At 45.3% G+C, this 15,702-nt stretch overlaps 1 protein-coding gene across 2 annotated transcripts in view; it reads left to right on the top strand.

Annotated features, from left to right (window-relative positions):
- GAS7 (growth arrest specific 7) overlaps positions 1–15,702 on the top strand; it is a 98,470-nt gene that overhangs the window by 65,215 nt on the left and 17,553 nt on the right. For both annotated transcript variants that reach the window (XM_050319544.1, XM_050319545.1), the window contains 4 exons: positions 3,424–3,513; positions 6,462–6,577; positions 10,407–10,481; positions 13,656–13,734. In XM_050319544.1, the coding sequence (XP_050175501.1) occupies positions 3,424–3,513; positions 6,462–6,577; positions 10,407–10,481; positions 13,656–13,734 (360 nt within the window). The remainder of the gene's footprint in view (positions 1–3,423; positions 3,514–6,461; positions 6,578–10,406; positions 10,482–13,655; positions 13,735–15,702) is intronic.

The raw sequence follows: 15,702 nt of genomic DNA on the forward strand, positions 1-15,702 counted from the left end.
CTGCACATCACCTCCCTGTCCTGGTGCACAGTGCCATGATGCGGTGATCCAGCTCAGATCCCAGTCTTCTGGTCTTTTGCAAAATACACTTAGGAGGTGCTTGTTTTCCCCCTTCTTGATATCCAGTGTGAAAATGTTGTGCCTTAGAAATCTGCCTTGAAAACACTACTGTCTTCATGGGAAGCCCTTGGTCCTTTCCCGGTTGAAATAGGTCATTTTGGACAACTCAGCACTGTGTTTCCACAGGGGACATCCCAGCCGTTCTCCATGAGACCACCAGGATGAGGATAGTGGAAACCAGAATAGCTCTCCTTTCATTAGTGCCATATTGGTGCTTCTAGTGGGGAGATGAGAATCACCTCCAGCATCCTAAAACTTCCATGTAGTCTCCTTAACTCTTTTGCCTTGTGCTGCTAACTGTTTTTAACCTGAGCTAAATCCTGAGTTCCTGTAGCTTGGCAGTCTGCTCTTGAGAGGCAGCATCTTCTCCTGGGTGCTCCTGAGGTGTATTGTGTAAGCATACAGAATAACTGTGCTCAGGGCAGTGCTTCGTACAGGCTGCCAGGTTGGAGGGGCTGGAGTGGCTGAAAGTGCTGGCCTGCAAGTGTCATGAGATTATCACCCTGATTTTTATTCAGTGAATATGAAATACAGCATTAAAGACAGAAATCTTCAGATCCAGAAGCTGTGTAAACCTGTCTTGACACCATGTACCTTAATGTGGTTCCTTGTAACATTGTCATTGCTGACAATACTGCATCTCCCCTTCTCTGGGAGGATGAGCTGCAGCGTTGCTCACTTGCAGGAGGCAGTTTGCCCTCTGTGATATGTGACGGTGATTGTGCAGGAGTTCCAGAAGCCATCTCATTCTTTTGAGGCAAAACTAACTACAATACGTTGTATTATTTGAGAGCTGGTGTGTGGCTGTGCCAGCACAGAGGCATGACCAGGTACCAGTGCAGCCCATGCTCAGCAGTGGCACTGGATTTCATAGGATCATAGAAAGGCTTGGGTTAGAAGGGACCTTAAAGCTCATCTCGTTCCACTCCCCTGTCCTCCCTTGGCAGGGACACCTTCCAGTAGACCAGGTTACTCCAAGCCCCATCAAACCTGGCCTTGAACAATTCCAGGGATGGGGCAGTCACAGCTTCTCTGGAGCTGGTGATCTGTGAAGCAAGGTGAAGCCTGTGTTCTGTCAGGCCTTGTTCAGCAACCCAGTACTGGTCCAGGCCAATGTTTGTCAGACACTGCCTGAAAGGAATAGTTTTGCTGAAGGTTTCCAGTCAGTATTTTTAGGACATTTGGGATGATCAGTTTGAAGTTTCCTGGAAGGGGAGAGAGGAGTCCCCTAATGAGGTGTTGAGCCATTGCACGCTGGCTCACGCCAGAGCTTTGCAGTGCCCACGGCATTTCTGCACCCCCCTGCTTGCACCAGCTATGCCCGAGGGACAGATGCCAGCTCCTCTCCTGGGGAGATCTGCTCACGGGCTTTTGGATCTGGTGATCCCTGAATGGAGAAGGGAAGATAACCCTACCTATCTAACAAAAAAAACAGGGCAAGATGGGCTTGCAGTTATCCTGAGATAACTTTGCTGGCAGGGAAGGGGCAGGAGAGGAAAACTTCAGCAGAGATAGAAGGTGTCCTCAGTGAAACATCTCTCATGGAGGCTACAGTGGTGACAGAAGTCAGCCTGGGGACTGAGGGACTCATTGCAGCAGCACAGATAAGCCCAGTTGAGTGTGACTACAGTGGTGTGTCCCCTGGCATGTCCCCTGACACTGGGGGGTGTCTGGGTGATGGGGAGCACTGGCACTGCTGTTGCATGGCCATCCCACTGTGGGAACAGAGAGAGTGTTTGCAGTGTTGTCTGTTCCTGATACCCTGTGGCCAGTGGAGGCTGATGCTGTCTGGAGAAGCTCGCTCTGGCTGGAGAGGCTGGCTCTGGTTGGAGGTGCAGGGTCACTAGTGCATGGCTGCTGCTTGCAAAGCCTTGATCTCTGACCTCCTGCAGGTTACTTTTGAAGCCTGATGGGAGCTGGAAGAAAGCTGTAAGGGAAGACTCGTGATTTAGGATCTAGCTGAGGTGACAGCCAAAGACACTGTAGGTACAGGATCCTCAGCATGCTTTGAAATGGACTTGGCATGCTCTGGGAAGAGTGATTTATGTAGAGCAAGCTCTTACATTACTTACAGGACAGTTGCTGAACCTCCAGCCTGTGCAGATGGCAGCAGAGCCAGTGTGGGTTTGTAGGAGCAGCCTTGTATCAGCCAATGGCTTCGTCTGCGTTGCTCTGGCGTTGGGGGTTTGCACTGTGTCAGCAGTCGCAGCCTTTCTGATCCTCTCTCACTTGCCCAAGGGCAGACTCACTGCCTGTAAGCGCTGCCTTTGGGTCTGCCCATGCAACTGTGCTAACCCTGCCCACACCTTTGTGGATGGATTTCCTGTGAGCATTAAATGATCCAAAACAAAACCCCACACCCATACAGTTACATCTGTGAGTCTCCCATCCCCAGTATCTGTTGGTTCCTTGGTTAATACCCAAGTACTGTTAGTGTCCTGTGACCCTGTGGGTGCACTGAGAGGGACTGATCTTAGGGATCTGCTCAGCAGGGAATTGGGACAAGCATTATAAACTGGCAGTGAGCTCTGACTCTTGCTGGTACGTCCTCTGAAGGGCTTGGGTTTGTGCAGAGTTGTTCTGCAGCATGTTCTGCAGTAGCTGTCATGCTCTTAGCCTTCACTGTGCTTTTATCAGGCTGCATGTTCCACTGCGATAACTTAATGAGCACTTGGGCTTTTTTATGCCATTGTGCAATGACCATGTGATGAGTCCTGTCTCACAGATTGCAGTGGTTTTTGCACACCGAAGGCTTGCTGACTTCAGAGAGCCCCTGCTTCTTGTAGCAGGGACCATCACTTTCATCTGAAAAGGTCTCTGAGACAGAAGGAAGGGCTGTGCACTGAAAAAATAACCCATTTTTTGTAATCCTGTAGGAGACTGGCATAGCCAAGGTTTTATGCTGAGATGTACTGTTTGTGCCTGCAGTGCTTTCTGATGCTCACTGTATTTCTGTGTTGAGGGTGTGCTCAGAGTGTTTCACATCAAGTCTTTTACCAGTTTTTAGGGATCTGGGAGAACTCCCCGCATGGTGCTTTCCAAATCCAGTAGCTTTCCCTCATGTGAAATGGGCAGTTTATTTCCCTCTGAGCTGACACTCCTGCTTGCATAGAAGAGCTTTCTGGGAATACTTAGCTGCTGTTTCCATGCAACAAGGAATTTTTCTTCACTGGCATGCTTTCACTGCGGACTTTCTGATGGAAAGTGCGTGGATATAAACTTTCATTTGCATATTTCTCATCAACAGCTAAATTTCATTGCTGTCTAACTCCCTTTTTTTTTCTTTTTTTTTCTTTTTAACAGATCAACTGTGTGACTTTCCCCCACCCTGATGTAATGCCAGAGCAGCAGTTGCTGAAACCTTCAGAGTGGAGCTACTGTGATTATTTCTGGGTAAGTAGGCAGCCAGCCACATGCCATATTGAAGCTCCAGAGCTTCCAAAAAAGTGTAACAAACAGCTTGATTTGTGGTACAAGGTAAAGGAGAATTTGGGCTGAAATACAGTGTGTAAGGGCAGCACCAACGAGACTGGCGATGCCAGTGAAGATCTTGTGGAAACCATCCGACCAGTCTGAGGTGTGGGCAGTCATCAGAGAAGTGTTCAGGACAGCAAGCACAGCTTGTCAGGAGATGGATTGGGTCAGGAAACAGGGAACATATAGGACAAGCCACACATCTTAAAATACCTCAGGCAGAAGGGTTGTACATCAGGAAGGGGATGGAATCGCAGAATCTCAGAATGGTTTGGGTTGGTAGGGACCTTAAAGCTTGTCTAATTCCAAACCTCTGCCATGGCCAGGGACACCTTCCACTAGCCTAGGTTGCTCCAAGACCCATCCAACCTGGCCTTGGACACTTCCAGAGATGGGGCAGCCACAGTTTATCTAGGCAACCTGTGCCAGGGTCTCACAGCCCTCACAGGGAAGAATTCCTTCCCAATATTTGACCTAACCCTGCCCTCTGTCAGTTTGAAGCCATTCCCCCTTGTCCTGTCACTCCACGCCCTTGCCCAAAGTCTCTCTCCATCTCTCTTGGAGCCCCTTTGGGCACTGGAAGGAACTCTGATGTCTCCCTGGAGCCTTCTGTTCTCCAGGCTGAACACCTCCAACTCTCCCAGCCTGTCTCCAGAGCAGAGGTGCTCCAGCCCTGTTACCAGCTTAATGGCCTCCTCTGGACTCGCTCCAACAGATCCATAGGTCCATAGGATAGCAAGGTGGCTGACAGGGAATGTTATTTCAGTGTTTCTCAGAGCATGAGAGCTAGGGATGCACAAGGAAGCAGGAGATGTCCCTTCTAAAACAAGGAGATAGTTACAAACTTTATGCTAAATTCTAAAACTCCCTCCCATTGGGTTATTCTGGAGTTCAGATAAGAAACAAGGTTTTAAAGAATGAGGTTTGGGAAGGACAGGCCTATTTGTAACTTGAGTAATTTTAAGACAACCTGCAACATGGGAAGTCTTCAGTGGCTGATTCTGAGTGTGCCCTCTCATGCTCAGCGCTGTTTTCAGGTTCCTAAATCAGATTAAAATGATGCAGTAGTCCTTGGAGTGTGGAGCTGTCCTGGTTTTGCCCAACTGGCCAGCCCCTGGGGCTGAGAATGGTTTTGTCCAGGTGAATTTCTGGACAAGAAGCCAATTAAAACTCTCAGTAACACCTTTGCTAATTACATATTTAAGAAAACGGAAGAGAAGGCTTGTTGCGCACTTAAAATTAGGGGCAGCAGCCATGTAGAAGGGCAGTGGGCCCAAGGAGGGCAAGGCCCCCTCCTCCCCCGGTCCTGGGCCGGAGGCAGGTGCGACACTGAAGCCTCTCTTGGCAGTTTTCCCGGTAACTGTTCCAAAAACCATGACAAAACCACAACAGGGTCTGATAGAAAAAAGTCTACTGGAAAATTTTTTCTTCCACTGAAAATATTTTTTTGGGGTGGGAAGAATACTACAAACAAAGAAATACTACAAAAGAAGTCAACAATGAAGATTTCAGGAACTCCAACTGTGTTTTCTGTTATAAGTTATTGAAGCATTTCCATCTTAAAACAGAAGTGTCAGCGTTGGGTGCCGAGCAGCACATCCTTTTGTGCTTGCTCAGCGCTGGGGGACAGCTGACGTCAGGGACTGGCTACAGATACACTACCATACTTGCAAATGGTCACATTATCACAAAACTTCCTTGGTTCCTTCCAGTCTTCTGATCCCAGTGAACCCTAAATCGTTAATGGCATAAAGACTGTGCCTTACAGAAGTCCCCGTCTTGCTTGGTTGTCGCTATTAGGGCTCAGCCACTGCTTGGCTCTTCGGGGTGGGTAATCTCACTCTCAGTGAAACTCTACTTAAAGCTGCCTTTCTTCTGCGGACTTTTATCCTCCCTTAACTCCACTCCCAGGACTTTCCTCTGCTTTGGCCTTGTCACTGATGGTCTGCCCACAGCTCACCCTCCTTGTTCCATCAGCTCCACTCCTCCTGCTTTCTCAGCTGGCTGGTGCCCAGTCTCATGCTTTGATTAGTGTGGCATTTTTCTCTAGGCAATTGTGCAGCACCCAAGGGATTGCAGCAAAACTGTAGTATTTAGGGAAATGTTCTCTGAGAATTTGTTTGTTGGGAAGGGAGTAGGAAATGAAATACTGAAATATGAACATGGAGAGGAGAGAGAAAAGAGGCAGCAGAGAGAAAACTGTTGGTCCTTGTAGCAACACTGAAGTCAGTGGAGCAGAGGGTAGACTGGGCTGTGTAGGAAACAAACAGTGAAGGATGGGGTGTATGGTGGTAATCTATGGGACAAGTTGCAGGTTTACCGTTTTACAGCAGGTCCATGCAGTCTGGCTGTGTTTTGCTGAATATAAATCAGGGTTGAACTTGGCAGTCGTTAAAGGTCATTTAGGGCTGCCTTCCCCCTGGAAGGAACAGCAGTGTCCTCCTTCTGCCCCAGCCGTTCCCCTGTGCTGGCTCTAGGATCCCTTCTTTTTGCAAGCTGAGCCCTTGGGGCTGACACTTGCCCAGTGACATTACCAACTGTGAAGGGTGATGGGCAGAAAGGACAGCAGTGCTGCTGCTTTGGTCCCCACATCATTTTATGCTAGCTAAAAATAACTGTAAACTTCATTTTTTAAATAAAAATTTAAAAAAAAAAAAAGGAAAAAAAAAAAAAAAGGAAAATGAGTAGGAGGAGGGGGAAAGAGAAAGTGTGGGGCTACTCCTTTGAGAGGGACTGAGGTGCTGTGGCCATCAGCTGATCTCAGAGGAGGGTTCCTCAGGTTCTACTGCTGGGAAGCTGCTGCTGGGAACCACTCTGTGGGTTTAGTCCCCATAGTTTTTTGTTGAACTTCCTTTTATTTCTTTCAGGCAGATAAGAAGGACTCACAAGGGAACAATACAGTGTCAGGATTTGAAATTCTTCTTCAAAAGCAACTTAAAGGGAAACAAATGCAGAAAGAAATGGCAGAGTTTGTTCGAGAAAGGTAATTAGCACTTTGTTACCAAATATATATTGCAATTGTTTTTTCCTGATTTAGGTATTCCTTCAGTACATTAATGATATAGCTTAAACTGCATAAAAGGTATGCTACCAATTCTTAATGAACATTTCTTACTTCTTTAATGTCTATCGACACTCTCCAGCCTTCCTCAGCTCTCACTTGTGTCTCCTGCTCTGTCTCAGTTGTATTGCACACAGGCTGTCTGTTTAGAGGGAACCAAAGTTTTAAGCTGCACCTTCAAGGAAAAAACATGAACATGGGAGAACCAGAGTGGACATGATGTTTAGAAGGGAAATATTTTGTCTGAAAAATAGAGAAGCAATTTGTTCACATGGAGCATAGGCACAGTTTCCTGGAGGAAGATGTAAAAATACATCACCTGGAGCTTAAGCTGATTATAGAATCACAGAATGGTTTGGGTTGGAAGGGACTTCAAAGATCGTCTTGTTCCAGGCCCCCTGCTCCTCTGGGCAGCCTCTGTCAGGGCCTCACCATCCTCACAGCCATGAATTTTTTCCTAACATCTAATCTAATCCTGCCCTCCCTTCTCCTGTCACTCCAGACCCTTTCCAAAGACCCTCTTGAGGTCTCTTGGAGCCCCTTTAGGCACTGGTAGGGGCTCTAAGGTGTTCCTGAAACCTTTTCTTCTCCAGTCTGGACAACCCCAACTCTCTCAGCCTCTCTCCAGAGCAGAGGTGCTCCAGCCCTGTGATCAACTTAGTGGCCTCCTCTGGTCTCACTAAAACAGAACCACACACAGAGATAGTTAGATTGAACCCACAGTCATAAAGGCAGATGTTGCTACCAGAGGATCCTGGAGTGCAGTTAATGGGCTGTTGCTCTGCTGACGTGGGAATTGCACTGAACTCCGAACAAGCATTTGATAGATGCTCGGTTCAAAGACGTACAGCAGGTGATGTGACATCATTACTCATAAATGTAGTCACTATTATTTGAAACGGTTTGTCATTTGTTCAAGCCAGTGTAAGTCACCCTGAGAATGACTTTCAAAACCTAAGAACACTCCATAGGGAACAAACAGTGTTTGCTCTCTGGAGGAAGGCACTGACACTGATGGATGTTCTCTCCTGGAGGCAGTTGCACCAGTTGAAGGAGCTGCTGTACTCTGTTATTGTCTCTCTGTTGACACTTGGTGCTGAGTTGGTGTTGCCTTCCCACTCTGCTGCTGGAGACATGACATGACTGTGCTGATGAGAATAAACACTGGGGCAAGAACAGAACTGGGCCACAAACAGTCTTTTGGCCACTCACTTTTAATTAAGCTGTGCTATGTTTAGAAAATGCAAAATAAATAGCAGATTATTTAGCTTCTGCCATATTCAGCAGATACTTGTATACATCTTTCACTGTTTGCAACAATTTGTAGAATACTTCTGCAGGCTATGCACTATAGGAAAAGTAATTATGCTTCTGTTGTCTGAAAATTTCATTGTTCCCTTCTAATCTGGAGAATTAGTGTTAAAAGACTTATCATCACTGTCTTCCCACAGTGACAATTGTGTAGCTGTCTGTCATATATCCTCTATCACCTTTTCTTCCTGTTCCCCCTGTTGTCTTAGTTTATTTAGTTTCTTCTTGCATGGCAGTCACATCAGATTATCTTTGCCTCCCTTTGTAGCTCTCTCATTTTTCTTTATCCATTATAACATGACATGACTGCAATTGTTTGACTGGGGGAAAACAAAGCACTTAAAAAAAAAAAAGGCATAAGAGAACAGGAAATAAACATCCAAAGAGCAACTAGAAGTAAGAATAGTATGGGTCAAAATGCATTTATAATCTGTAATAATTCTGACTATAGAAGGAGTGAAATTCTGAAGGTTTTCAAACAAGTTAGCGGAAAACAGAACTTGGAGCTTTTTTGGTGGGAAGGTGAAGTAACTGCCAAACAGCCACATGGGTTTCTTGAGGTGGGCTCACAGGACTCAGGAGCCACGGTGTGTTGGTGTTTCACAGTCACCACAATCCAGAGTTTGCAGAGTACTTATATGGGGCAGGGCCAAGAGGCAGATGTTTTTCTCCTCTTTGAGGTTTATCATGGGTTTTAACCTCCTTTAGCCACAGATGGTGACAGGACTCCGGGCTGGGATAGAACAATTTATGCCTTAGGGCTCTTAAGCAATAGACAATTCACCTTTTTATTGTTATTTTTTATTGTTATTTCTCCTTGCCAGGCAGTCTGCCCTTTCACTAGTGCCGTCCACTTGCAGTACAAGTAACACTTGAAATACCTAGAAAAACTTGAAGCCTAGGCTGAGGCTGAGACCAGTGAGGAGCATATTTAGAGTATGTCAGGTGAAATGTGTCTGGATAAAGCTCTTTCCATAGGTCCTAACTCCGTGTAGCCTTAGGTGCTAGACACTTTGTTGGTCTTGTTGGAGCAGGCATGGGGAGCTGGTTGGTTTTGTCCTCATGGGAGGGGGAAGAAGAGGACCCCCATCTCCTGGGTAAGGTCTGTAGTGGTACTGTGCCATACCGAGTTCAGTGTCATCTTGGGCCTCAGCCAGCTGCATCCCCCAGAGTGCCAGCCCACGTGAGTTGCTTTGCTGTGGAGCTGGCAGCTGCAGGACACGTACCTGCTCCCTCTCCTGAACGTCTGTGAGCATAACAGCAGAGTGGCACTTTCACTCCCACACCATCCACCAGAATATTTTCAGCAGCCCAGAATATCAGATCCCTCTTAGCTATCTTAGGGGATCCCTTTTATTTCAAATGTGCCCTGCAAAAGAGCACTTGCTCAACTAGTTACTGCAAACGGGCACACCAAAAATATCTCACCTCCTGACTTCTCACTGGACAGAGATGGATTTCAAACCGAGTTTTACCCCTGCTTGTCCATAGTTGGCATATAACCAGGAGTTGTTCCACCTAGGGGCCACACAGGTCTCTCAAAATGCTCTCTTGAGCAAGCTGCATCAAAAACCAGTGAACAGGCAAATGGTTGCTTTGTCTGGGAGCATGTGTACCTTGCAATTGTTTCACTGTAAGAAGAACTCAGGGGAGATGAACATGGTTGCAGATATGATGCACATCATCTCTGGACCAGCAGCTGCTCTTTTCACCCTTCTGAGCCATCAGCATTTACCCTTGTCCCCTCACTCCACAACTGCACTCGTTCTCCTGCAGCCGCTCCCACAGGGGTTGTACATCAACACCTTTTCTCTTCTGCACCTTTGCCACTGGCACGCCCAGGTCCTGTTCCTTGGTGTGGTGCCTCTGAGTGAGTGGAGACAAGGACAGGGCAGTGAGTGGAATGAATGAGGGGAAGGGGCTGTATCGCCACATGTTGATGACAGAAGACCCTGCCACATCTTTGCCAGCTTTGTCACCTGTAACAGAGCAGGAAGCATTTTGTGTCCCTAAGAAAGGTGTAATCCAGCACCCCAAACCTCATTTGGATTTTTCCTGGATCACTGCATTCCTTCATCTTTTCTTCAAGGATGTGCAGCCTCACGTTTCACAGCAGATTGAACCACATGCTTCTGGTTCTGCAGACAGTCCATGTTGCACTGCAGAAACACTCTGTCCTTGTTATTTGCTCTCCAGAACTGTAGCTGCTGCTTCTCATTTTATCGCACATGCTGTCCTGCATATAGCCCTGCTCTTGCCACTGCATCTTAGCATATGGAGGAGAGAAGACAGCTGCCAAGCCCTGGAGATGAAAGGAAAATTCCTATGGCAAAATCTGTTAAAATGCAGAGAATTTCTTCAAATTACGTGTGTGGGTTTCTGCCTTAAAGCTCACTTACTGCTGTCTTTTTATTTTCTCTCTGTGTGTATGTGAGTGTAGGATAAAGATTGAGGAGGAATATGCTAAGAACCTGTCCAAACTGTCTCAGAATTCCTTGGCTGCTCAGGAAGAAGGGTAAGTGTGTCTTTGTGACTTTCACAGAAGATGAATTTTAACATAAAAGGCATTTCTCCCACGCAGGTACATATAATTCTCCCCAGCTTTCCCGTTGAGTAGAAGTTTATTTAGATTAGCACCCTAGATGTGCTGGGGAAGATGGAATGGCTTCAGAATTGGTTTCATTATTTCAAGTTTTTAATGATAAATTTTTAGGAGTATATGTATGAAACGTTGCATTTCCAATCATGTATTTATGCTGTCCTTGTTGTAGCCAGGGCATCGTTTTGGGATTAGTATGTATACATGCTAAATTACTTAGAAAATGGAAGAATATATAGAATATATATACTGCTGAGAGTAGATCTGTAAGGTCAATACCAGTGCAGTCAAGCAGCACAGACAGAAGGACAGAAAGTCTCTTCTCATTGGAGGTCTGACCCTTCAAGAAAAGCAGCAGATTGTCCCTTATTTACAACATTTACACACTTCAGAAGTTATTAAGAAGGTATTAGACAATGCAATTCAGACTAGATTGCAGTTTTCAGTAATAATGAACAGACACTTCTGAAGGATCAGAGGCTGTTAGTTCTGTCTGATCCAACAAACCCTCTAAGCACTGAAAGCCAAGGCTGGAAATTACTGTCCTCACCATAGCTTGGACACAGTGTGTTTCTGCTGGCACTGAAGCTCCACGAGGTATTTGCTCAGCTTCCAGGAGACAAGGACAGAAATTGCAAGAGTCTAACTAGGCTGTTAACAGCTCTAAGCACCTACAGTGATGATGGTTTCTGTCGTTCTTTCCTCTTAGGGGTGGGTGCTTACTTGATCTGAGCAAAGCGAAAACCATTTTCTTCCACATCTTCCTCTCACTTTCTCCTACCACTAATAAGAGAAGGGAATTCCTGAAAAAATTAAGGGGAAGGAAACTAGGCGAGAATGGATGAAAAGAGAGCGAATGAGGACCAAATCATAAGAAATGTTGAAGTAGGGAACTGCAGAGGACGCAGTGCAGAGTGCAGGGTGCTGCACTGTCCAGTGGTGCTCTGCCTGGAGGGGTGGCAAGGTGAGAGAGCATGGAAGGAGGCTGTGCTGAAATTTCTCCTCCTGGCCAAACTGGCTAGGGCCAGGAAGAGGCTGGTGAGAGATCATGGGAACTGATTAGGCCCAGGAGACGGAAAAGTTCCACTTAAAAAAATGAGGGAACGAGGTCAGCCAACAGGAGGATTTGAAGGAGCCAAAAGTAGGATTGCAGCCTTGTACACTCAGTAAACATTCACCAAGGTCTTCTCATTCACAAGAAGGTATGAGTTGTGGAACCCCATGCACTGGTCAGTGCAAGCAGCTGGTTTCACACTCACTCCACTGAGCATTTTCCAGCTTTGCGGTCCAGCAGTCTGTGGAACTGACACAAAGTATGGGCTGTCTCTCCAAGGTCCTCTGCCCTCCTCTTTTGATAAGCAGACCCTCCATCATGTATGTGAGTGGGACATGCGGGTGACGACCCACTGGTGGTAATGGAATGGTTCTGTCTGGGTTGCTGTGAGCACAGTGTGCAGGAGGTGATAGAATCCACCGTCATTGAAGTCATTGGAGTTGGAGAGGAGATGTAGAAGATGCTCAGCAGGCTGAGATGCCACTTTTTCTTAAATCAGATAAAATGGTTGTTGTCAGTGAGAACTGGACAGCGGGAGGGGACCTCAGCGTGGGTCTGGGGGAAATGTTGGGAGCACTTCTGTAGGTGAATCTTAAGTTATTTAGCTGATGAACACCATACTTGAGAACGCAACTCCTTGGAGCAATTTCAGAGATGACAGATCATTGTTTTGAAAGTGCAGATGATGGGCAATTTTTCAGGCTATCAGGAGGGGTCAGATATCATTATTGTTGAAAAGAGTGTGGGGAAGAGATAGAAGGAGCCAGAAATTGTAGATCACCCTGCTTTATTTAACCTTTGTAAAGTGGTAGAATAAACTGTCAGATTTTCTAGAAACAGTTATTGGAAAACTAAGGTGATGAGCAGTTGTTGTAGATGCGTACAGAACAATGCCAAACCAATGTCATTCCTTCAGTGATGGAATTAAAGAGGAACTCAAGCATCACAACCCTTAATTTAGTGTAAATTTTTGCAATGGGAGATTCTTGAAGGCAGACAAGAAATGATGGCCTAAATAAAGCCTAGTATAAAAAACTAGGTAAGAAATACCCACTATTTACAAAAAGTAAAGTACAGAAAGTAGCTATGGGCTGGGATCCCATAAGGTTTGTCCCACATTCAGGGGGTTTTTCAATGTTTTTGTTATGAATGGCCTATGATGGAATAAATAATGGCTTGACATTATTGACAAAACTAGGAGGGTTAGTGTGTACAGTTCGAAGAAAAGTTTGCAATTCAGAATTATTTTGTTAAACTGGAGTAAATAACTGGAAAAAAATAATGCATTTTAATGAGGATAAAGCACCAGGTTTTATACTTTCACAGGATGTGAAAGATACAGTTACATAACAGTTTGTGGGAGAAGGGTCTGGCTATAGTGAATCACAAGCTTATTCATCAACAACTTCATGCTGTTGTCTAAAAAAAGCAATCATATTGAGATATGTAGAAGAAAGAGTGTCTCATACAGAATAATCTGTTACCAGTTTAGCAACCGGAAGACCTGTACTGGAAGACAGTAATGGTAATGATGCTTTAAGAGGAGTCTAGGCTGTTGTGGAGGGTTTGGAGGAGTGTACCTCAGCTGCCATCATCTCAGAAATAATCTGTCCAAAAGAAAAAGACAATTCAGAAATTTTAAAATACTGAAAAGCTTCTCCAAGGAGGAGTAGAGTAATCTGTTCATCAAAAGTAGAGTGTAAAGTAGAAGAGGCAATGGACAAATGGCATTGGTGAGAACTTTGTTATGATAAGGATAAGATACTGAAGGATCTTACTTATGGGGGCTGTGGCATCTCTTTTGATAACTGGAGATCGTTATGAACCGTGTTTCCAAAGATCTGCTACATACAATGCCAGTACAGTTCTGCCTTGGTCACAAGGGTTGGTTGACTTCTCAGGTTTCTGTTATCCCTTTTCCATGATTTTGCTCAGCAAGACATAGTACGAAGCATTGTGCCAGATCTGTCTGACAGATCTTGTGGGAAGGGTGGGTGAGAGACAGGGCATTGATCGCTGTCCCTCTGTTCTTCCAGCACACTGGGAGAGGCTTGGGCTCAGCTCAAGAAGAGTCTAGCTGATGAAGCAGAAGTTCATCTCAAATTTTCTTCTAAGGTAAGTAGTTCTTTCTTTTCCGAGGATTTTTGCCCTGAATTGGTATGGATCTCCCTTCAGTATGTGTCAGTGGGGGAACTACACGTGCGTATGGTACAAATTCAGAAGAATTAATAAGTTGGCGAACAATTTTACTAAAACTCTGTATATTATTGCTCCCCAAATTGTGCATTTAATCTATCTGATGAGAAAATTAAAACACATCTAACTTTAGGTTTTGATAAAAAAAGAAGGAAAACTGATTCTAAAGGTTGTTCACTTGAGCTCTAAGTTCTCTAAGAGAACCAAAGCTCTGACTTCTTTGTATTGTTAACCTTTCTGGAAAGTGCGCTGAGAATGTCATGTTATTTTTGGGTTTTCTCTGAAGTGATACCCAAGGAGATTTCTTTTACAAATTATGGTATTTATCTGGGGTTTTTCCATCACATGTGACACGCTCTTGAATCCTGTTACATTATGTTAACCTCTGTGGGTGGTCAAGTTCAATACAGTGGCAGATACCTCAGAACAACAGCCATGTTCTGGAGGAAAATTATAGCTCTGCACTGTTGGTAAGTGATTCTGCAGAGGTTACTCAGGCAACTAGCTGCTGCCTTAGTAACGTGCTGCTGTGCCTCAAACTTCGACATCAGGGCTGAAATTAGTGAAATACTTTTTGCTCCCCATTGTCCTCTTGTATTGTTTTCCAAGAGGAAGAAATGCACCCTGGTGTAGTGTTTGCATGTAGGAGGGCCATGTAGAGGAGCTCTTGCATTATTTTACTTTTGTTTAAGCCCTGCACAGAAACTCCCAATAGCATCCTCTAAACCCTCCCCACTGTTAGTGTGCAAAAAACATTTGGATGTGGCACGTGGTTTAGTGTTGGACCCGGCAGTGCTGGATTAATGGTTGGTCTTGATGATCTTGGAGATTTTGTCCAACTTAACAATCCTATGATTCTATGTTCCCATACCTGTTTGGGAGTTCCTAGCTTTGGCTTCCTTTTATTAACATAATATGTTTTTAAACATATTGATTTTTGGTGTTATCTCAGAGAAGCTATTCTTAGAAGCAGTAATTCTGTTTCTCATTGATAGTTGAGCAAACCCAGTCCTGGCACAAGCAGGCAGTGCAGTGCAGAGCATACCCACAGTATTCGGACAAACACCAGCCTTGAAGACACTGAACAGCGTCTGTGACAGTCCTTCCCAGCACTGCTACATGGAGGGTCAGGAACAGAGCAGAGGAGGTGACAGCACTCTCACGGCACTTGGAACATAAAATATTACTGCACTACTGCTGCCTGTACAACCTGGCATGGCAGCTATAAATACAGGCACACGAGGAGTCCTTCAAGAAGGTTGTCATGGCGTGACTGCTTCAGGTCTTTATTTTTTTTGCCTGGGGCCATGCTGATGAGACTGTCAGAAAAACATTGTCCAGAATTGTCTAGTCCAGCACTCCCAGTCAGAGCAGGACTATCACCCACAGTGGATCAAGTCAGCTGCATCTCTGTCTAGCTCAGACTTGAGTATCTCTAAGGACACAGATTTCAGGATCTCTCTGGTCAGCCTTCTCCAGTGCCCAACCACCATTACGGTGACGTTGTGGTGTTTTTTTAAATTGTATTCTTCCTGCACGTCCCACGGCTCAATTTTCGGTTGTGACTTTGCATGGTCCTGTGAAGAAGAATTTGGCTCAGTAACTGATCTTCAGGTAGATGTACACCATATTAGATCACCAAGGTGCCAGTCTTCATCTGCCTAAACAGACTCCACTTGTTTAACCTTTCTAGAATGTGTGCTGTAGTGTCTTGGCTGAGTTTGTAGCCTCTGTCCAATAAAAGACTGCACTGAACTAGTGACAGGAGATGAAATGTCTGAATCACTCCAGAGCATGTTTTCTAGGTGTCAAAACTGTTTATCAGAAGGCCAAAGAAGAATATGATGCAGATTCTATCAGAACTGAGTATTACTGGCTGTCAAGATA

The sequence above is a fragment of the Myiozetetes cayanensis genome, unplaced genomic scaffold (genome assembly GCF_022539395.1).
Source record: "Myiozetetes cayanensis isolate MyiCay16 unplaced genomic scaffold, myiCay2020 scf22, whole genome shotgun sequence".
In the NCBI taxonomy this organism is placed as follows: Eukaryota; Metazoa; Chordata; class Aves; order Passeriformes; family Tyrannidae; genus Myiozetetes; species Myiozetetes cayanensis.